This window comes from Chaetodon auriga, chromosome 12 (genome assembly GCF_051107435.1).
Source record: "Chaetodon auriga isolate fChaAug3 chromosome 12, fChaAug3.hap1, whole genome shotgun sequence".
Taxonomy (NCBI): domain Eukaryota; kingdom Metazoa; phylum Chordata; class Actinopteri; order Chaetodontiformes; family Chaetodontidae; genus Chaetodon; species Chaetodon auriga.
The window spans coordinates 22,992,547-23,016,035 of NC_135085.1; the positions used below are offsets into that span (position 1 = coordinate 22,992,547).

Consider the following 23,489-nt stretch of genomic DNA (forward strand, 5'->3'; position numbering starts at 1 on the left):
ACCTCTCAGCTTTTTATACGTCTCGTTGTAATCAGACATCGGCACAAGAAATCTAGAGCTCTCTGAACATCCCGTCTGTGTTTGCAGTCCCTCGGGTATCATCATCAGGAGCGGTTGTCCATATTGTCGGCACTCTGGGTCCAGAACATCCAACAGAGCGCCTCAGAGCACTCCACGCTGAACTGTTCTCCGCATCTTATCACTCTTCGTTTTGACTCTCTGGTCTGTAACCTTCCTGTTCCAGTCCAGTCTTCGCGCTCTCCTTCACTTTTCAAGCTTCAGCTGTTTCCAAAGAAAACAAAAGCTCAGATAAAACCAGCGAGCACAGCCTGCTCAGCGCCGAACAGCAGACGGACCACGTCAGCGACGAGCTGGTGGACAAAGTGGACCAATAAGAAGCTACAGCCAGATATTTCCCTCAGGAGTCGGAGCCTTAATATCTACAAACATACCTGCGTGTAAGACTTTTTACAGTGTGCAAACCTTCACGGAGCACTTCAGATACGTGTTTATAGTTTGATTCAAGCTTGTACTACAACGACTTTCCTTCTCTGCCAAGGTGTGCGTTTACCTCCTGCTGTAGCGTTTCATTAAAACTGGGGCATCACCACAGGCAGATTTATTGCTTTCAGACCATCTAACAAAGGATTTGCACCTTATTTCCTTCAGAGGCACAAAAGTAACTGGTATCAGCTTCTCTTTCATCTCTGGAAAGTTTTAGCATTGACGGTTTTCCTCTCTGCCTTCTTAGAACAAGCAATTACAGGCAAAGATCCAATATGATGGAGTCAGACGGTAAACGCCAGCTCTCTTTGGGAGTTAGACCCATTTATTCTCCGGCTCTTATCGACTTTCCTCTACGAAGAAGCAGAATTTACATTTAAATGTCATCCCTTATCCTCCCTAATTTGTGTTTACCTCAGTGACTGGGAGCCACAGGTAAACAGCTCCGGTGCTCCCGACCAGCCTTCTTCAGGCGCCGAGAAGCAGCCTGAGCAAATTTATGCTTTTCCAAAGTTTCTTTCAATGGACTGAAGGTTATACTGCAATGTAGCAGCAGCGAGCAACAAAAGCTGGAGCTTCTTCTGCCGCCGTCCTCCTCGATGACCCTCCTTCGCCCTGAACCAGCCCACCCTACACAGCTTCAAAGAGAGAAAACTTATCTTCTCAACGTCTTTTGCCTGTAGGTGAAGTCAGTGGATGAAAGGAATAGAAGTGGACACTGGACACAAAGATGGGAGCAAACTTAGATGACATGTGGCTCTTGCTGATGTCTGAAAGGTCATCTCTCATTGTTTCTTTTGATTTTCTGATTCTGATTAGCAGCCGTTTTGTCTGCGTACTCGCACACCTTCACATTTTTCATTGACGTTTTATATGAAGAACAGCGAGACAGAAAATCATCCCCAACATTGTGTGTGTGATTCAGTTCCTTGTGAAGCTGTTGAAATCTCAATTCTTTTTCATCCTATTTTTCTTGAAGCAAACATCCTGTAAACTCATCGAATCCGATGCGTCTACGGCTGAAGCAGCAGCAGGGTCCGACCTGAAATCCTCACCTACAGTCCAATACTTTACTCCGTACAAACCACTGAGAAAACATCTCCGCGGCTTTCAAAACATGGAGCTCAGTGTCCTTGACAATGTTCTGAGAACATTTCTTTACATGGATTTTCAAAAACAGCCGACGAAGCTACAAACCTACTTCAGACTGAAGCACTTACACTGCAGAGCACAGCACCTCCCCCCTCACAGGCAGATACAGAAGACTTCATCATCCTTAGTCCAAAACTTGGCCAAGAAGCTGAAGCAGATCTTATTTCACAAATACAAATGAAGTATCTCAGAGGAACATCCATGAATTTTTTTAAAGGCACTGGCGAGCAAACATCAAGTGAGCTGCAGTGATCAATGAGCTCTTTAATTCATAACTGACGAGCCCTCCACTATAGATGGTCAACATCTACAACCTAAAGCTAAGAGCCGGGAGCAGCAGCGACACACAGCAGGTGATGGCATTTGAGGTCTTCAAGAGCGTAAAATTTAGTCACCAGCCTCCTGCAGCACACTTTGAAAACACGTGGGTTTGCTGCCAAAGCGGCTGGCAGACGCTCATACGTGTCCTTACCTGACTGTAGACACACATGAAACAACAAAACCCCAAAATAGATCACGGCATCGCAGGTGATTGGCTGAGAGCCAAAGGAGGCGAAACACCGCTCAAGCATTCAAGACAAAGACGACAAAGAAGGAGACACGCTGGTCAAAATACATAATGCCCTGGATTTTTATTTCATTTTGTGACAATTCAAGAGGATTCTTAGTCTTTCCCGAATATGCGTGTGCGTGTGTGTGTGTGTGTGTGTGTATGTGTGTGGAGGAAGGGTCTACAAAAACAAAAGAGTTCATGAATCAACTGGGCCATTGGAATGGGCATTGGGATCGTGGTACAGACAAAGAAAAACTACAAGTAGCCTTGTTCAGTACCGACCTCTTCACAGAAGAGAGCTTTTTTTTTTTTGTTTTGTTTTTTTTAAGGTTTTTGTCTTTTTTTTCCCAAATGAAGGCACCCGATAACTTGTGGTTCATGGCCTTTCAGCCTTCTGGAGAGTTTAAAAGTAGAGAAAACTTCTTTTTTTTTCAATTCATACATGTTTTCTTCCTTTCTATGTAGAAGCTGGAATGATAATAAATGTCAGTTACTGCATTTTTTTTACTCCCTTAGATTTTTTTTTTCTTTTTTAGATCAACAAGTAACAAAAGAATGAAGTCTTTCATGAGGACAATTAAAATTAAAAAAGTGGGAGGTACAAAAATATTTATTTTAAAAAATGATGAGGTGGTGGTGGGGGGTGGGGGGGTTATCTTTGAGAGAAAACAGAACGTAAATGAGGCCATCTGGTGCAAACCAGACACCGAAATCATACAAAAGCAGCATCAATCAATTAAAAAAAACAAATTATATAGTGCTTAGATAGGTCAGAAGCAGCAAAGTCTTCTGGGAAAGAGTCTTCATCCCCATTTTGTTACTTGTCTCAGGAATAATATGTATGGAAGAGCTTTGTGGAAACTGATTAACCCACTGACAAACTGATGCCTACGACAAACAAAGTCACACCTGTCGTCTCTGCCCGCCCTGCGCCTGCACGTCTGGACTCAACATGACACACGGGAACATCATGGAGGAGCGCCCAAAGACGGGCGAGCCGCCGGCCATGTTCACAACATCCAAAAAAAAAAAAAAAAAAAAGCAATTTTTTTTACATCTAGCTAAATACTGACTACAGCACGGGGAACCGGTGTGGGGTACAGTGTATAAAAAAAGATTATGAAAAAGAAAAGAAACCTTTGTAAACACGGCACAATAAATAGATCAAACAGCAGGTTCCACCATGCATGTGATGACATACATTTTTCTGTGGTACAACTTTCACACCTCATACTCGCACCAGTTGCAGTTTGTCGTTTTCTCTTTTTAATTTTGATTTTTTTTTTTTATATCTCGAGTGCAAAACATCACAAATGAACAATTCTGTATTCAAGTAATGTTATATACAAGAACAGGGGGGTGGGGGAGGGGGGTATTACAAATATGCAGTACTGTACATATAATTGCCATATTAAGAATTTACAGACGATCTCTTATTAACAGTAACAAATAGGGAAATGGGGGAGAGAAAAAAAATTGTACGAGACGAGCATTGCAATTAAGTCCCAAAACAGTTACCATGGAAACCCAGCCTTGCCGTGCTCTGTCCGCCACCACTTGCTTTCCCGACTGACAAACGATGCATAGCACCTAAAAAAACGACAACAAAGGAGTGACGCATCCCCCGCGCGGCGTGCGGGAGGCTACGTAACCTCCATGGCCATTGTGTTCTCTGATAGACTGTTCAGTGCTGGCTTGTCTTGTTCGTGATTCTCCCTGCGGACAGAAGGAGACAAGAGACGGTGAGACACACGAACAGAGAAGCTCGCATTTAAAATGGTTAAAAAAAAAAAAAAGGTACAGCAACAGGAACGTCATCATCACAGTCTAACTTCTTAAGAACCGCCTGAAGTTTTGGGCCTCACTTATGTTTCCACTGAATTTCACACTCAGGCGTTTGGGTATGTGTGGTATGTGGGACTGGTTCGTGTTATGTGCTCATCCCTCTGAAAAATAAGTCCATAAATTCAAAATAAATAGTCAATGTGTAAATTTCCCCCTGACCGTGTCCCAAATGCTCTGCAGCACTGCCCGAAAGTACCCGCCCCACCTGCCCTGAGCAGAGCCAACGTTCACTTCCAGGAACTTGTCCCCAAAGCAGGCGGAGGACAATGGAAACAAAAGCAGAACCCACAACTTAAATTACATTTCCTGAAGTTCCTGCTGTGGAAAAGGCTTTAAGTGTCACTTGCTACCAGTTCTTCTACAAATATGGCAAGGGCAAGAAAATTACAACAGGTCGTGTAAATTCAGTCTGAACATTTACCTGAAGCCCTTTTCTCCACTGCTCAAACATAAGAACATCAATTAGGACTAAACTGGCTTATTTCAAATGAAGTTTCTTAAATACAAAAACACAGGAGGTGCGAGCTCTCATCATATAATCAAAGGATTAAAATCTGTCATTTCCAACTGCTGTTTTTGGAACATGTACACACTTCAGGCGAGCCGCTCTGCCAGCAGTGCCTTTTCTAAGCACTGGCTCTCCCACTCTAGGTGTTTTTTACTAGCTGCACGGCAGTGAACCGAAGGCTTTTATTCGGTTTATAGTTCAGTCTAACAGTACAAAAGCACAGCAGTGAGATAAATAAATACAGTGCCAAGTGCTCAGCATATTTTCTTTTGTGATACTGCGTTTGTTGGAATCGTGTTTTTCAAGGTCTGTCTGTGGAGGAAGTAAACAAGATATCTTATTTAGCACACCTGTGAATACTTAAGGTCTGCCATCAGACTAATTTCACCCTAACAATAAACAAACGTGTCTCATGTGGCGGCACGTTGCCAGAAACTTCCGATTAGAGATCTCACCATCGAGAACATGTTGGACTGGTTACACATGTCGGCCTGTACGTTAATTTGCGAGCTAGTTCAGTACCTCGAGCCCAAACTCCTCCTGTCAGAGAGCTAATGTGACTAAACGCACTGAAACACAATCTAAGGAGAAGAAGAATAATGAGCTAAGTTAAGCTAGCCAGGGCAGACAAGCTAGCTCTGACCACCGACCACTGGACAGCTCTCACAGACTTAAGCTACACCACAACTTCCTGTCAGCTCATCAGCCCAAACTCAAAGTTAAGAGTAGACTCATGGCGGTTCCTGGTCTGCAGACTGGCTACCTGATCTTTCACCTTTAAATGCCCTCCCAATGCTTTCACACGTATTCTCACCTGGGCACTATGTCCAGCGGCGAGGCTGAGGTCGTAGTAACCTTGGGCTTCTGACAGTTGGCGGTGGCGGCTGCTGCATGGGCGAGCTTTAAGGCGGATGTTGACATGGTGGCGCTCAGCGTCCGGGGGGCGTGGACACGCTTGCCGGTGGGAACACCCAGACGGAGGCTGTTATTGTTTCCCAGCAGGACCTGAGTGGTGGCTGTAGTGGTAGTGGTGTTGGCGGGGTGGGCGGTGCCATTGTTGTTACTGGTAGCGGAAGCGGAGCTGGTGGTGGTGCTGGGGTGGAGCGAGCCGGGTGTCGGGGTAGTGGCGGAAGGAGCCGGGGCGGCGGGGGAAGGGGACGCTGTGCTTGAGAGGTGCAAGCCCTTGTAGACACCTGAAGGGTCAAAAGAGGGCAGGCGGTGGTGGGGGAGGGGGCGAGGGGCAGGTGGTTGGTGACAGGGGGGTGGGAGGTGGGGGGGTTGGATTTGGAGATGGAAGGTTTGAATTATAAACTGCTGCTCGATGAGAAATCCTGTTATAGTACATTGCATTCAGTGCTGCAAGTTTCCAAAATAAATAACCACTCTAGCATAAGGAAACAGGTGTGACTGGTCACCTCTTACAGCCAATCAAAACTAGCTGTGGGAGACGTGTACAGAGGTTTGAAGGCAGCCATGTCACACCAGCTCAGGACGTCTTTAAGACTCTGACAATATGCACAGTATTAAATATCTACTGCGAGGCAGGCTGTCATTTCTGAGCTGCTTCTCTTCACCAGAGTCACAAAGAAAGTACGAATTAGGACAAAAATTCTCTCACACTCATTATCTACATTTTCAGTAGTTTTGTCTGGAGAGGACAGATCCTCGGTGCACTGTTTTCATCTGCAGAATAATCTCAAATGGAAATTCCATTTTGTCACTTTTCTCGGTTATCTCCCAAACCCTGCTGCCTGAGACGGCATCTGTTGTTGGGGGTTTAGTGCTGCAGGTTTTGTACAGTCTGCTTTGTGCTGTTATCTGCTCTTTCACTGCACTCCATTATGAGCTTTAGGACTGTAATTACTTTACCCTCATTGTTTGCTTTGTCTGTTCAGTGTCACTGTATTGCAGCACTTGGGTGAAGTGCACTCTAAATCTGAATTGCTTTTAGTTTTAACAACTGTGCGGCTGCATTATTTTCCAAAACAAATTATATTTTGGGTGGCACAAATAATCACAAGTTGTGATAAGCGTCGGCATATCCTGTCAGTAATGAAACATTCTCAATGTTGCTCGTGGTTGTGAATAATCAAGATGGTCATCAGAGACAAAGATACACTTAATAACAAAGACCAATGACCACCTCATTACATAAGATGAGGAAAATTACTCGAGTCATTACTGTGCTGGACAACTGCCTCTTTCCATGTGGAGTTCAGAAGAGGGTCATCCTTGCCGAGCGTGACCCTCCTCTGATGTCCACTGACCACGGCTCTACTGGAAGTTGTTTGCGGCGATGACATACCTGAGGGGGAGAGGACGCCGTTGACTCCGCTTCCCAGGGCCAGTTCCTCCTTGGTTTTGAGAGCCAGCAGTTGCTCGGCGGTGACTACAGCCGTGGCGGCGAACTGAGCGCTGGCCTGGTCCAATGTATTCGCCAGGCGCTGCTGGGGGAGAAGAAAACTGTTACTAATGAGAGTAATGAAACAGGATGGAAAAAAGCAATCAGACCACGCTGGGTTTGCGTCTGACTACCTGAACTGACTGTGGGATACTGACATGTGTGCTGTTTGCAGTGGTGGTGCTGTTGGCTTGCTGTTGCAGCTGGATCTGCTCCAGCTGGTGTTTCTGCATCAGGGCCAGCTCATCCTGATGCTGCTGGTACTGTTCGGCTGTGAAAGCTGACAGAGAAGAGTTCGTTAAAGATCAGGGAGTAGATTCATATCCTCATAAGTGTTTAAAATACTGCTTTAACACAGGATTTCTACTCAAGATGCATGCAGACAAATCCATCAATATCAGACTTTGCTCACTCAATGCAAAGCGTGTGTGGTGTGTAAAGAGGAGAAGCCACAGTTTGAATAAACATTCCTCTGACGTTTAAATTCATTTGTTGGCATGAGATTCTGCAGCACCAGACAACTTGTGGACACTGAAACTCTTCTGCTAAAAACACGCTGGCCTAACGATGAGGAGGGTCGTGAAGGATGCGCTGAGCCATTCAGGCAGACCGATCACACAGCGTCTGGGTATGTGTGCACGTGGCTCCGTGTGATTAGACGTGGCCCTTAGATATGATGCAGCTAATTTGGACTCTTCTTGTTAGGCCGCTTGGCCACACCAGCTGCAACCTCTTGCAGTTTGGCAACCCAGCGGCATCAACTCCATGTGAAACATCACTAAGCTCAACTTCACAAACAAACCTCATCACTGACACATGGGGCTATGTGAAGACACTGTTTTCCTCTTCACCGCTTTTCTCTTCAGGGTATAAATCACACTGCATTACACAACTAGCCTAACCTGAACCGTAACCTTTTTTCCTTCTCTGCCTTCTTTTTTCTGTAAAATCTTGCAGCATCTTGGTGGTACTATGGCTGTGTAATCAACAGTAACACACAGACACCACAACACTTTAATGAGCTCACACCCAGCCAATACTGCCTTCACTGATGAGGCAGCTGTGAGAACTACGAACACTTTACGTGGCCTTACCGTTAGACCAGAGGTGTTACTGTGTATTTGCTGACAAATGACACAACTATTTGAGCCAATACTACACTTGTACCATCAAGCCTGTCGTCTGCAAATGAGACTGAAATGTGTTGGGTCTGGTCCTGCCAAGACTCAGTACTTCATCGACCTTACCTAAAGTCAACCAGTGCCTTTACGTGCACTTCAGAAACCAGATTACTTCTGTTGGCTTTCATGGTACACTTAAAACATTTTATCTTTGGTTCGAGAATCTCATACTGGGTAGAGAAGAAATCAGATTACTGACCTGCATGTAAACACATTTGTTTGACAGTTATCAGTCACTCCAGTGAATGCAAATCAAATTTTCAGCCATAATCTGGTTTATCAGACACCTGCTTTGTGTGCATATGTTCACCCACCGTCGAACTTGCATGCAAGTTATTTATCCTGTAAATAATATGGCCTTCAGTCTTTCTTCACTAGCTTTCTATTGATTCCCACATTTCAAGGTATTACGTGGCCTTGTGTCTCAGTGAAGTATTGATTTCCTTATTCCCTGAGAGCCCTTCAGTTCTCTTATTCACAGGATCCAGGACTCACTCGTCACTCGTTTGAAAGTCACAGCTCATACTCTGGCACCGCCTCCATCTGGAACACCAGCCATGCCTATTTCATCCAATCTGGTACCGTCCCATTTAATCAAAATACTGCACCTTTTAATTACAACCTCTTTGCAGCTGCTCTCTGCAGACTTAATGCCTCTGAACAGAGCAACTACACGAGTGGTTCATTTTATTGCAAAATCTCTTGTTCCTTTGCTTTCGTTATGGTACTTAACAAGCAAATTGGTTTTCAAGGGAAAAAAAATAAATAAATAAATAAATCATCAGGCAGTTCCCTTCCATGCAAATCAAAACACACACGACCCATGTAAACTGTTTGTAGCAGCATCAAGACACCAACTGCCTGACTGCCCTTGCCGTAATACTACCTGGGACCTGTGGCATTTAGTTTGCATTCACCACCCCGCGCCTCCGTGTCCACACACCCTAACAAATACTGTGCATCTCATGAATATATTTATCAAACCCAGTCTTAATTGACACCTTGTGGACTGGGTGGGGCGGGAGGTGATGCGGTGTGAATGCCAAGCAACAGCAGTACCCTGACGAACGACAAAAACACTTTCACAACGCAGCTAGAGGACAGAAGGACACTGGTCCCGCAATTTAAACACTCCAACAAAGAAACTATGGTCGCCACAATTCAGGTTAAAAAAAACAAAATGGAAGTAAAAAGGAAGAAATGTGTACTGCTGAATAATTTCATGGATGACTGGGTCCCAATTACCTCTCAGCTTTCAAGTGTCAGTTTACCAAAACACATCATGTGCTCAAGTTTTTACATCCTCCAACACAACCGGGAGGAACTGGAATTTAAGCTGCTGGTATTGAAGACAAACTGGACAGAAACTCCTCTTTCCATCAACCACAGACTGTGCAACCATCCTTTTTTGTGATTACTTTTTACAGGGAAAACAATCCATATAAAAACTGATTATCCAGAGTATTTGGGACAAAGTTTCTGGGAAAGAAACACTGCTGAAGAAGCAGAAATAAGTGTGCATTCACCTCCACTGTAGAGTGACATCAGAAAGCTCAGTGGCAGATATGTAAACACCTGAACAAGCAAAGCCTGAAGTGTAGCCATGGCTTAATTCAGCTAGGGCTCAGGAATTCAGTGTCAGGTGACTGACCCCTTAAAACAAGCTCATAGGTGGAAGACAAGTGGTGCTAGTGGTGTGTGTGTGTGTGTGTGTGTGTGTGTGTGTGTGTGTGTGTGTGTGTGTGTGTCCGATCCGCTCACCAGCAGTGGGTGTGGGTGCAGGTACGACCCTTGCTGGGCGCTGAGGGCCGTAGGGCCGCCCTCCAGCTGCGGAGGCTGAGAATGGCCGCTTCAGGCCTCGACTCAACTTCCTGAAAAGCGGGTGGGCATTGTCCAGCTCATGTAGTGGTAGTGTCCGTGGTCTAAAGTGCCTCCATCGGCACGACTTTATATTCAACAGTATCTGACTGAGGTCCGTGGAAGAGGGAGAGGAAGGAGAGGAGTTGAAGGAGGAGGAGCTTCTGTCTGAGGTATTTGTTTCTGAGGTACTGGCAAACTTGTCGGTGGCCGGTGAGCGTGAAGTAGTTGTAGGAGGAGGAGGTGGAGGTGGAGGAGGAGGAGAGGGGGGGAGAGGCAGGTCGAGCATGTCTGGATCCAGTCCGTGGAAAATGTTGTCATAGTCCGTGTATGCCCTGTCCAGCAACACCCTGAGAGAGAAGCAGATGGTCAGGTCCTTTTTCTTTTAGAATCAAATATTCTACCAAATATTCGATTAAGCAAGTAATTAGATTTGAATACTTGTACTTGTCAATAGTAAGAGAAAATCTGAAAAACTATCAGCAGCTAATCTATTATCCACCATTGAGATTTAAAAATCAGATGTTAGCAAGCTAAGCGTGCACGCCATTAATGAGGTGTGCTTCTAACCAGTCAACTGGAAGCACTGTCAAGTAATAAAATCTCAGAAACAGAAATTTAACTGACCTGCCGCCTCGTCCCACGCGTCGTCGAGCCATACCAAGGCAGCGCCGTGGCACAGTGAGCGTGGTGAGACTGTAGCGAAAGCGAGCTTCTGCCAAACCGTCCTCCCAGGGTCCACACCATGGCCAGCTACCCACACGATCCTGATGAGCCTGGAAGCAAACAGGATGCTGAAGGTCACCAACTGGATTCAGATCATCTGATCTTTGCAAACTGAAAATACTCCACTATAAGGACAGTTCTAAAAACCACAAAATCAATCCCTCCTGTTCAACATAAGACAGCTCTACATAATTTCAGCTATGCTATGTTGCATTTAAACATAGTGGAAAATGGTCTAAAACCTTTCACAGCATGTTATGATACAACGACTCAATGTGGATAATTGTTCCTGCTCCAACAAGTGCTTGCAAAGAGCATTTAAAAGCATCTACAACCGCAGGGCACCCCTGCTGGGACACTGTGCCCTCTTTAAACCCACCACCATATAAGAGTAAAGCTCTAATATGCTTTTTATATAATGTGGATGATCTGAGTACTTACAGCGTAGTACTGGCAGCCTGCCTTCCTGCGAAAGGCATAGGCACCATCTGGGTCGTTCTCCTCCTCTGCTTCTGATGAGCCTGAGTGCAGCTGTGGACACAGAGGTCAGGGGTCAGAAAGGTCACCAAAGAGCAGAATTTATAACAGTGAAGACAGAAGCTCTGCTTTAAATACGTTTCCCTCCCGCTCATCTCATGTAGTTTTGAAGTTGTGTGTGGATTTGTCAGGAAAAGGGCAGAGCACAGTGCCTCTAAAATCACTGGAAACAGGGACAGAGTGTGGACTCTTGCTGTTGATCAACCTTGACATAATACTTAATTTATATCTATGAAAGGTATTCTAGGGAATTTCAGAATGGAAATGTAGAGCCATGGACGTACATTCTGTAAATACAACGGTTTTATTTTCGCCGTATCATTATCACATCACCACCATCTCGTCTGTTTAGCAAAATTGTATGGTGGTTTTCACAGTGCCCTGCAACTGTTGCTCCTAGTTCCAGTTTTAGGTTTTTACTTGGTAGTTGGTAAAAAAACAAACAAACACTTGGAGCAGCTTCTCCTGAATTCTCTAAACTCACAAATGTCAGCTTACAAACTCAGTGACCCACTGACGTGCAGAAAAGTGGTTTCATGGTCTATAATTCAAAGTTCTTTTAGCCAGAAAGCTAGCTGTGCTAAAATCAGCATTTGCGTGAATGAGCGCCTGTGTTTGCACGAATTTTCTTGTGTACCTGGGAGAAGGGCTCGTCGTCCGAGCTGGGGAAGTCGTATTGGTTGAGGTCCTTGGCATTGAAGACAGCAGGACCCGGATGGTGGGGGGCGCCCGACGAGAGAGGCAACACCTTCTGCTTCTTCTCATACTTCCTCTTCTGTCGGGGAACTTCTGTCTTCTCTGGCTAAAAGGACAAAGAAGAGACATCTCATGAGACTTTAAAGCACCTTAGGAGCACATTTAGAGACCGCAGACAATGGGTAATACCATGAGTCTCACCTTGGACTTGTAGTCCTTGAGGTCCATGTGGTCCTGGTGTCGGTACTGGTTGCTGAGGGGGATCAGGGGAATGATCTGCGGCCTCACCAGCGCACGCTCAGCCAGCACCTCTGCCATCACCTCACCACCGAAGTCTGACATGACGTTTCTGAAGAGAACGTGGGAAAAAGTAGGTGTAGTTGTTATATTTCAGTTTTGAGCAGCCACAGGACTTTGTCCTTTTCATTTCATCCTTCTACGTCCATCTGGCCAACTCATTGCTTTTTGTTTAATTATCTGTGTATGTGGCGCCGCACTCAGGCTCACCTCTTCTCAAAGATCTCCAGTGTGAGATGCAGCAGCTCTCTCTTGCTCTTCTCCCTCCTCTTGATCATTTCCAGGATGGTGACGGCTCGGCTGAGATCCCTGCGTAGCTTCAGCATCTTCTCGTAGGACGCTTCGTCATTCTTACGGTTCTGAGTGTTGAAGGAAGAACAAAAATAAGTTCGAATGATTAGATGTAAACTCAACAGCTTCATCAGTGCTCTGAGCCTCACATTAAATGATACATGGAGGCAAACTGAGGTCAGATTCAAGAACAATGCTGGCAAGTAATCAAACCTGTTACACAATTCTAAGTAGTTGCAAAACATGTCTTTGCAGTTTAGGAAGTGTGTTTAAATGTATTTTATGTGTTGTATGCATCAAATGTGGAGTTCAACATCTGGCAGGTGTTTGATGCATTACTACTTTAAACATTTATAACGTTGTTTGCTTTCATCAAACAAGTAACCAAGATCATAAAGTTAACATCAAGGATAAATTCTTCAAATGACCACTTGGTGGCATTTACATCCTTTACAAGAGAGTAGAGAGGAAACTACAGTTTCACTGTTTCATGGTGCACTGTGAAATTCAAGAAACTAATCCACTGGAGTATGTAATTAATCTAATTTATATTAAAGGTGGATTGTTTCTCAGGCTACACTTTAGTGAGTTGGGAAGGTGCATTTTTTGGACTTATCTGAAGTCCATCGAGGCATCCAACAGTCATGAACTTCATGTTTTTAGTGCGTATGAACTGAAACATCTCTATTCAGGGACCGTTGTCTCTCTTGAAATGAACCAAATGTAACCTAAGTAAGGACTGCACCTTCATCAATGAGCATTTCACAGAGGAGTTAAGCCTGTGGCACAGACAGATAGTGAACTACTTAAAAGCAGACTAAATCTCTCACTTTACCCTTCAGTTCATTCGGTCCACACAGACATAGCATCAGTAAAAGCTGCACTGACTGACACAAAGCTATTGTATGTGCTGACACGAACTCTCTAAGTGAAGCAAGATGCTGTGGGTTGAACGAGGTTTTGGTGTCTGACAGCTTTCCTCTTCTGCCAGACTGTCGGGTTCAGGTACTGAGAATCTATTCTGTCTACACCACAGGTCAGACATGTACAGTGTTCATAATATGATAAACTGGATCAAGCTAATCTGGCCAAGCTTCTCAAAGACAGTGAACGCTGTAAAATGTATTGACTGTGTGAAAATTAGTTCATCCAAGACAAACACTTCCTGCTACAAGGTACAAGAACACCCAAAACAGGGATGGAAATAGTATGAACCGCCTACTGACCTTCCTGGTTTGCATCTTCTCTGTGCGCCGTCGGAAGGCCACATATGGGTCACTGGTGCTGGAGCCGTCCCTTTTCTCCTGCTTGACGGTGGGGATGAGAGAGTTGGCCTTGCTATTTTTCCTCTTGCGGCTCCAGTAGTCAAAGACCTCCTTGATGAGTTCATCGTCCTCCTTCAGCAGCAGTTTGGCCTCCGGAAGGCTCACCAGCTAAGAAATACAGGCAGGAGTTCCATTTTGATAAATAGGATGCATTTGCAGAGCAGAGAGGGCGACAAATCTGCTATGACAGGCTTTTATGCTCAGACTGTCTCACCACAAAAGGTTTCAAATTTGTGTTACCAACTATTCAATGCAGGTATCACTGTTTTTCAAAAGCTCATTGTGCACTGGTCTGTAAGGTATTTCATGGGCCTTTCTTTACAGCTGGCTGTGTTCTGGGGGCAGATGGAGACACAAACAGTGCCAACCTGCTGTCCGCTGCCTTTCTCCAGCCGGTCAATCATCTCCTCAAACTGCAGCAAGCTGATCTCCATCTTCTTTTTCAGCTTACTGACAAACGAATCGTCGTCCGAGTCCAGGTCGTAGTCGGGCTGCTCTGTGTCCAAGCTGAAAGCTGCAGGGATGTAGGAAGGAAATACTGTAATCACGGATAGATGGGTTGATGGGCTAAGAAACCAAACAAAGAAGTACTGCAAGTTAAGCTGTGGATGATAAAGTGACTCATCGCCTGGTCAGTGGATTTCTTGTTTTAAATCAAGTTCTTATTCTTTGGCCTGTTTATTGCTTTTTTTTAAAAAAAGGGTGAGAATGCACATTGTTGGCCACACAGATCCATTCAAAAGATAAAATTGGCGGTAAAAAACAAACAAACAAAAGATTCACATTTTGGAATCTACTTCACTCACAACCTGACCTCTGTACTTACAGTAAACTGACCCCGAAAGTCAAAATTCAGCTTAATTTGTCTGGTAATGATTGAAGGCACTGCATGCAGCATTACAAAACATTATCTAGCCAGTTTTGTTTAAGTTCACTTTACATCACTGCTGAAAAAAATCACTGAAATACTAAATACAGACTCTCTGTGAACGTTAACTTTTAGTTATTGTTGGAGAAGCAGCAACGCACACCAAAACTAACTTTTATCCATTAAACTGCAGAAGGAAGAGAAAGTCTAATTTCTGTGAGGGAAAAAAAAATCATTTTCACCACTCAAGAGTGCCTCAAGAGTATTTTTTCATTCAGTGTCAGTTTGTGTTTACTGCCAAATCACACAGCCAATGCACAAAGAGTACACCCCCTCTACTCCGTAACACTGTGCCCACCACAGAGGCAAGGTTACACCTACACAGCAGAACAGATCTTGAATTCATTATTTAATGATTAAGAATGTTAATGAAAAGTTTTCAGCTCCAACGCAGAGCTGAGATCATAACGCAGCCTGATGTGAAAAGAAAATGGTCCAATATTACGAAATAAAACAAGTCTGAGCATAGAATTACAACATTCACTGCTAGACCGCTTACAGATACTGAGCAAACTGTTCAACTACTACACACAACACAAAAAAAAATTCTGTTTCCAGAAAACTAAAAGCAAAGCTGAGCCTGTCTGCAGAAACAACCATCACAAAAGGCTCTGATCAAAACTAACAGCGGCTGCAGTGACTGACAGCTGACAGAAAAAAAAAACAAAAACAGAAAAAGATGTAAACTAATGCAATGAAATGGTGGAGGAAAGGAGTTTTTTTGCTCAGAGCAACATCACCAGTCATATCATTATACACCATGTCAAAACAAACGCAGTCGCAACTGATGTGCACCAAAGACGCCACTCAGCAAACTGAGAACTGCAGTACCCAAAGCAAGAAGAGTTCTTTTCTGCAGAAGATATAATATTCATTAAACCACACAGAACTGGTGGCCCACAGCTTACTGGACTCAGTGCTTTACAAGCACACAGCAGAGCCAACATCTGTTAGATACACTTTGATTATCAGGGATAATTACAGCACATTTGATTTCAAGACAAGTGAAAGCAGAAGGACTGACTGGAGTAAACACACAACAGAATATCTGACGGTTTTCTTGAGTTTGGTACATTCTGTCATATCCAACCCAGTTTCCAGACTGACCTGACACTTTATCAGACAATTTAATGGAGTCTGCATTTATATATGTATGAAAGCTAAATAATGCACACTGAGTATTTCTGCAGGTCAAAGATACATCAGCATCATTCTAGTTGAAGCATAACGTGTGACTCTCTGCCCTTCACTAATGGTCTACTGTGAGCGTATTTCTTGCTCAAAAGACAGAAAAATACAAAAGCTATCCACTGACTTGTGTTTAGCTTTTCAGGTCTTCAAATTTGTCTGAAGCCTCAGTGACTGGTCAGACAGACACGTCAAACCCCGTTGGACCAAAGCACTTCTTTCAGGTTCTTAACAACTGCCTCCAAACTCAGTGTGTCATATTTTTGTGTTTTAATTCAGCAGTAACTCACAGCAAGAGTCCGAAATCTGAAATCAAATTAACCTGGCTTCCATCAGACAGAGAGCACCTGCACTTACAGTTAGTGAGCAACCAAAGCAAGGAACAAAGTACATGCCGCTGCATCTTTGAAATGATAAGAAGAGTCCAGATTTAATTAAAGCAAATGGCTTCCATATTGAGCTGCCATGAAGGCAACTGGGTATGACAGATGGGATTTATGGTTATTGATGTGCCTAAAACAGCAAGCTCATCAGGGTAATTATGGAAGGTTGTGATGAGTTTCCCCACCTTAAATCTCAATATTCTTGTGCAATGCCTTGTTTCTTCACTGGATTTATAGATTAAATTTTCAGCTACATCGACTGTCACCTTGTAAATCCACAGCTGGATTACGTGCCTACTCACAACTAGAAAACGTATTTGTTATATGTTGTAGACATTCTGGTACAAACACTTCACTTTCCAGACCTGGAAATGGTCGATACTGGATTATTCAATGTTTCAGACTGTCTAGACTTCTGAGAAAAGCCTGAAATTAGTCCAACAGCAATTTGACATGACCAAACATTTGTCATTTTGGCTGATAACAGTGTCTCCGTTTAGGGTACAGCAAATTGCTCTCCTTTGAGGAACAATCATGGCAACCACTTGTGACACCAACTGTTACTGAACTAAGCAATCTACCAAACTCATTTTCTTTGCCATCATTACTGAAGTAGGCAATCTAACAAACTCATTTACTTTGACAAACATATGACAACTCAGTGAAAGCTCATAACACACAGGCCTGATGCCACTGAGTGGATGAATAGCCGTCAGAAATAACAGACCTCCTTTACTACCTTTGGACTCTTCACTGACACACCATAGGTAGAACCTTTTATATACCTTTACGCAACCAACCAAGTTGATATAATGGATTTAAATGCCACATAGGTTTAAAAGTCATTTCCAATCACCTTTTCTTTCTGTGGGAAACAAACTTTTAGACTTTAATTTATTGCTGTAAAGCTGAGTAATGTATTGAAATGCATCAGTTGTTAAGTGATGTCTACGGCTAAAAAAAGCCACACTGGTGTGAAATATTGTACTAATTACCACATAATTTTGATCAACAGTCCCCATGTGTCATTTAACGCATTCAAAATAATTGAGGAAAACACTATTACAACCTAATGAAAACAACCGAGGTTCCTAATTTACTGCATCAAACTCATTTTCTCTGCTTTCTGCATCATGTATTTGCCATTAGAGAAGCTCACTTACGCTGTATGTGAATTAGCTGCTTTGGCATCTTGTAGTCCCCAGGGTAGAGGGATTCGTAGTAGGTGATGTTGCTCTCTGCCTCGGGGACCGGGATGACCATATTGTCCCGCTTCTCGCCATATACCTGCTGCGCTGAGATGGCCCGCTGGAGATGGTGTTCCTGTAAAGACACAGACAGAGGTGAGACACACTGAGGATGGATGTGCTCTTATGAGAGATTACACCGAAACTGTAGGGTTAAATACTATACAAACAAAATTTGGATCCAGGAAAAGTGCTTTATAAATATAAATCATGATTACTTGAAGACAACAGAGGAAGGATTTTTCTTGACATCGTTAAGATCATATAAAGGTAGCATACTGAATTTAAAAAGCTGGTTAGCACACAGCTGAACGGTTGGTTGAGCTCGTGACAAGACAGTGACAGACAGTTCGTGAAGTCACCTGCCAAGTTGATCAGTTCATATATAGTTATCACATTTTTCTTTAGATCTCCAACATTGGCATCAGCCTCAACATTCTAGCATGGAGGAACTGTGGTGTGGACCTGCACGTGTTTCACTGGATGTCACTCGTAAGCTACAGGCCACACAGTGAGCTGTGTACGAGCAAGCCTTTTTAAAGCATGAATGAAACAGCTTATGCCAATCAGTGACTGAACGCATGGCCAAACTAATGCTAAGCTCCATGATTCCATGTGCAGCAGCAGTGTGAATAAGGTAAAACTGAAAAATTTCTCAAGAAGTCTACAATAAAATTTCAACTTCTGCTGGAGGGAAAAAATAAATAAAAGTCAGCCGTTATCAGGAAATTGTTCCCATTTCAGCTGTAATACAGTGAAAGCAAACACCAACCTGCATGACATCTAATTTTGCTGTCACAATGTCCACAAAAAGAAAGCAGAGTAAATACTGCAGAGCTTTGGCCCTTCAAAAAGCAAAATCTTCAACCAGGGCTGTGACAAACTGTTCAAACAGGTCACAATAAGACTTATCTGAGAGGCAACCGCAACAAAACACTGCCCAACTTAAACATAAAATCAGGCCTGGTCAACTGTAACTTCGTCATCTTAGGCCCGGGGGGAGGAAACTCACAATTATCCAGTTACACAATGGGTAACATTTGGCATCCAGATAAAATGACGATTTACAGAAAACATCCTGTACAGAACAAACAAGACTGCCAGATTTAACATAACCATATTACAACAGTTCATGCCAAATCTAAACTGCCAGAGGAAGTTCAGAATATGGAATCTTTCACATTTGTGTTAACTAAATGTATGCATTCATACAGCTCTTCATTTATTTATGTGACTACACCAGTAATTTTCAAGGTTGTATGAAGATTGCTACGTTAAAGCTGGGTGGAGACAAATCTGAACCTGCCATCCAATCACTGATCTCCAGAGCACAAATACAGAGGGAAACTTTACTGTTTTATGTCTCCAAGACTCAGTCAGTTGGCCTTATCTACCCGCCACAAGTGTGATGCGAGCCTGTCGCTGCCAAGCCGGCTGAGGGGTAATGCGCCCGAAGGAAAGCAGCCGAAAGGATGGATGGCTGACTAACTGGTTTGCTGGCGGGCTGCTCGTCTGAGCCGCCCCAGTCAGTCGTAGTAGTAGAGCCTAAGGCGCAGAGCTGGGCACTGATCCACTGGCAGGCAGTCTGTCAACAAGGCAGCGTGCTGCCGGCCTCGTACAGCAGCTCTCCAGAGAGAATGTGTGTGCTTATTGTTTTCCCTGCGGCAGTCAGAGACACAAGGGTAGTGTGGGGGTGGGGGGGCTGGTAGAGTATCTGCGCCTAGGGAAGGAAGAGTGAGTCACCGACTACGTTCACAAGTACACTAATATTCCACTGTTATTCAGAATATGACAATGTACAGAGTATTACACATCATGTAAACAGCATATTCTGATTGGATTCTCCTGAATTAGGTCTCATCATGAATGGAGGATTTTCCGATTATCATGCCAATAGTATCTGGGTTTTAGAAGTGTTCTTTGGACATGCACACAGTGCCTTTCAGACTATGCCTCACAATTGGGGTTTTTACCACATTTTGTGACACAGATCTTCTTGGCCGTTTACGATCAGTGTGTTGCCTAACCAATAGTTTGCAAGGCAGGAGGTACAGTTGCAAACACTGAAGAAAGGCCCACATTTCTGGCCAGAAGTAGAACATGCCCATTTTTAAACACCATGAAAGAGTCGGGCATCAACAGGTTTTTGGATATGTGCAAATCTCGCAACATCAACTTTTTCAAGATGGAGACTGCGTTTGTTGAATGTAAACGGGAATACTAGTGGAATATTAATTTTATTTGACAACAACTTGGTGGGAATATTGTCATTTTTAAAATAAGGGAAAAAGAAGAATTCTTTTGTATATGTAAGCACAAGACAAGGAGTCCAAAAAAGTGAGCATGTTTGTGTGAGACCGTGCGAGTACAACTGCTCTTTTATGGCTGCATGGAAAGAAACCGACTTTGGCCGTTGCCAAGACAAACACTAAGTCAAGCCATGGCACAGTCACTGTTCTGTCATGCATGTGCAAACCTTGAGAGAAAAATACACTACATTTGCAATAATATAATACATCCTCCAACACTAAAAAATGCAAATGCAACACTTCTGTTTTCGCTCCCATTCTTCACAAGCTAAAAGAAAAGAACTAAGAATTTTTCTGTCCTCACAAAAGGCTAATTTTCCTCAAATTTAAAGCACAAATTTGTTAAAATCCATGTTAGTGAGCTTCTCCTTTGCCACAATAATCCATGTTGTGAACACTTAGAGTGTCTCGTGGCACCGGTGCGGTTACAGGACGGACAGGCAGAAGCTACAGACAATGAACACGTGTGCGTGTTACCGATGGCCACTGGAATGCAAAGAGACACGGTAACGAGATCCTCACTGTCATGTCATTCATCCACCGCCATCGCGTCATGTTACAGCATGATAATGCACAGCCCCACACTGCAGGGATATCTGCACAGGTAAGTAAACTCTGTGCTGCTTGTTAGCTAGCCAGTGCAGCTAACCCGTATCTGCTCTCAGTGTGTTCATTCGCACATCCCGCACTGGTGCGTCCTCTCCTCGCCCATTGCAGGGGTGGATAACCTGGGGCCCAGGTGGAGAGTGCTACTGATGGCAAACATGGTATCGTTATAGACTGACAGGTAATAGGAGAGAACTGTCTTCAAGATGTCACAGTAAATGACTAGACCCTAGACCCTACAGTGACGTATTGCTGCTGTCTGTTGTTAACGTTCCTTTTGACATTTATGTCATCTATATAGTCTAATACTGTATAGATATTCTATGAGTTTCTTAATTTTTGACCAGTTATCCAGGTTCAGTAGTATACAGATACAGAAAAACTGTGCAGCTGTTCCCAGGTCTTCAACTTCCTTCTTTGAGGTGAGTAATTGTACTGTAACATGTAATTTTAAAATGGTACTGAAAGAAGAATTGTTTGAGAACTGGCATCAAAGTCAAGGTTTTGGCACCAGCACCAGTATTGAAGATGTCTGAATGATACCCAGCTCTAGCCACACCAGATACTGCCTGGTTTTCTGCTCACAGTAGTGAAATAAACATTCATGGGGAACAGCTCTGGTGGACACTCCTGACGACAGCATGCCAATTGCTCCCTCAAAACTTGCGATCTCTGTGGCCCTGTGTTGTGTGATAAGACTGCATATTTTAGAGTGGCCTTTTATCGTGGCCAGCCTAAGGCACACCAGTGCAATCATCATTCTGTGTACTCAACATCTCGATATGCCACACCTGTCAGGTGGACTGTTTGTGCTCAAAAGAGAAATACACCTCATGGGCACAGAAGAATCCCGACATCTCTGACTGCACTGGAGAAAAATGGGAGCAAAAACAAGTGCTGACTTTGACATTTCTGCTGAGTGTATGACAAACTCAGCTCTGCCAGATTCAGTCACTGCCTCTACTTCACAGGTAATGTGACCATTTCTACTGGCTATGTCTGCATCTCATCTTACATGCAAGCATCAGTCCAACACACACATGCACGGTCAGCCCAGTGAGGCCAGCTGGCCAGCTTTACAGATGACTTGTATAATTGCTGCTGGCAGGGTTTCAATTAGGTTGAGGGTCAATTTGTGTTGGTCACAGGGCTGCATCAAGCTTTGGAAGTCAACTGTAAGAGCAGACTAAATTCTCAAGTAGGGTTGGAAAAAAGGATAAAATCTTTCGCAGAGTAATTGAACTTCTTATATATCATATGGAAAATTCTTTTAAATTTTCATTGACAAGGCAGCCATACACAGATAAAATTGCAACATTGGAGTGTTAGTTTTTAAGATAATCCCGCGAATCAAACCCCTGAACAATCAAGGCACCTTATCACATCGATGCCATCCTGAGACTAACACAATCAGAACACAGACATCTCTGTCAAATGATATGACTAAAATCTCTAAGGGCTGACACATTTCAGCTGGCTCACAGTTCATAGGCATAAATCACAGGAACCTTTCCTGTGCACAAGCAAACAACTGCACAGCAGTGCATATTTTCCCTCCAATCAATCTCTAGTTTCCATGCAGTTGTTGGAAATACTTAGATGACTCACCCAAGTTAACAAAACACTTTTAATCTTTCCATACAACACTGTACAGGAAGGGTTTGCTGTTCACGTGGTTCAGTATTTGTAGCTGTTCGTGTATTACTTAGATTTTTACACATCTAGTGCATTTACTATGAGTTGCTTTGGCAACAGCACTATAGCAGCACAAAGTCCAGAGTCAAGTCTCAACGTTATTGTTTCCATACAAATTCTGCAAAACTGTCTGGTGGTCTGGTCGTGCCTGGGATTCAGGCATTTATAGAGGCTAGTTTTATAGGTCATTCCTACATATAAGTACTTCATGTCAGCTGGAGTTTGCTTTAATATAAACTTCCCCTGGCACCACATGATGGCCAGGAGAAACGGCTGACTGTTTATTGGAATGGGAACACGAGGACGGCAAACTGTTCTCACTGGGTTTAATCAGGCAAGTGTGCGACGTCTCATTAAGACCTCCAGCACAACTGAAGCTGATTACTGCTGAACATGGATCAATTCATGCCTTTATTATAACAAAAAGAGGCACACTTTTAAACGAATCGCAGTTTTTAATCAGAGAGGGTCCTTGAAACTTTCAGAAACCTTGCAGACACAATGCAGTAGAATACAATGCAGAAGAATACTGCACTGAGTGCAGGGTTTACTATTCCATACAATCTATTGTCATGTATTATTTCATACCATCCACTGCACTAAGGGTGGTAAAAACAGGTTTAATATCTTCTAGCCAAGACTGAAAAACCTGGACAAATCAAGTATTTTTAGGGATCATTTGCCAGAAACATTATGTATCAACTTGCAAATACATGTTAAATGATCATGCTAATGCTCATTACATAAAAATGTGGCTGTACACGCACATACAGCTTAATTTTACTGCATTTTCAAATGAGTGTCCACAGTTTGGGAAAAGTCTTGTTTTAAAAGGTTTTAATCAGCATGTTTTTGCTGAGAGTGAACTTTATAAAGCGTGACACCATCGTGTTGTCTGTAGTTATCTGTTACAGTTTCAGTCTACTGTATTAAATCTATTTTACTGTGTCCCTGAGCACTGTGTTCATCACCACCATTTGGACTTTTGGGTCTAACGATTTTGTACAGTCTGTTACACCCAAGGCTAGTCATTATATTTTACATTTACAAGAGCCATGTGCTCTGGCGATCTGTTCAGAGGATGTATCTACTCCCTCGGCTGAAGAACTTTGTGTGTCTCACCGCTTCCCGAAGGCGTCTGCATACGCAACTCAGACCTCTCACGCATTTAATCTACTCGTAGCATCTGGCGTGACCACAGGGTTTTCCATGGGGATAAAAAGCAGCCAGACATACCCGTCGGAGAGAAACTTCGACTGT

General features: G+C 43.5%; 1 protein-coding gene across 6 annotated transcripts in view; it reads right to left on the reverse strand.

Moving 5' to 3' along the window:
• Positions 1 to 3,465: 3,465 nt before the first annotated feature.
• The window catches only part of LOC143329025 (enhancer of polycomb homolog 1-like), a 29,412-nt gene continuing 9,388 nt past the window's right edge, over positions 3,466 to 23,489 (reverse strand). For 2 of the 6 annotated variants that reach the window (XM_076744652.1, XM_076744649.1), the window contains 13 exons: positions 17,536 to 17,695; positions 14,242 to 14,387; positions 13,775 to 13,981; positions 12,468 to 12,616; positions 12,162 to 12,309; positions 11,902 to 12,066; positions 11,169 to 11,258; positions 10,629 to 10,777; positions 9,906 to 10,351; positions 7,122 to 7,243; positions 6,868 to 7,009; positions 5,377 to 5,755; positions 3,466 to 3,925 (listed from right to left, as the gene is read on the reverse strand). In XM_076744652.1, the coding sequence (XP_076600767.1) occupies positions 3,853 to 3,925; positions 5,377 to 5,755; positions 6,868 to 7,009; positions 7,122 to 7,243; positions 9,906 to 10,351; positions 10,629 to 10,777; positions 11,169 to 11,258; positions 11,902 to 12,066; positions 12,162 to 12,309; positions 12,468 to 12,616; positions 13,775 to 13,981; positions 14,242 to 14,387; positions 17,536 to 17,635 (2,316 nt within the window). In that variant the 5' untranslated portion in view covers positions 17,636 to 17,695 and the 3' untranslated portion in view covers positions 3,466 to 3,852. Of the gene's footprint in view, positions 3,926 to 5,376; positions 5,756 to 6,867; positions 7,010 to 7,097; positions 7,244 to 9,905; positions 10,352 to 10,628; positions 10,778 to 11,168; positions 11,259 to 11,901; positions 12,067 to 12,161; positions 12,310 to 12,467; positions 12,617 to 13,774; positions 13,982 to 14,241; positions 14,388 to 17,535; positions 17,696 to 23,489 lie in introns of all 6 variants that reach the window. The other 4 variants (XM_076744653.1, XM_076744650.1, XM_076744651.1 and 1 more) reach the window with 2 other exon arrangements.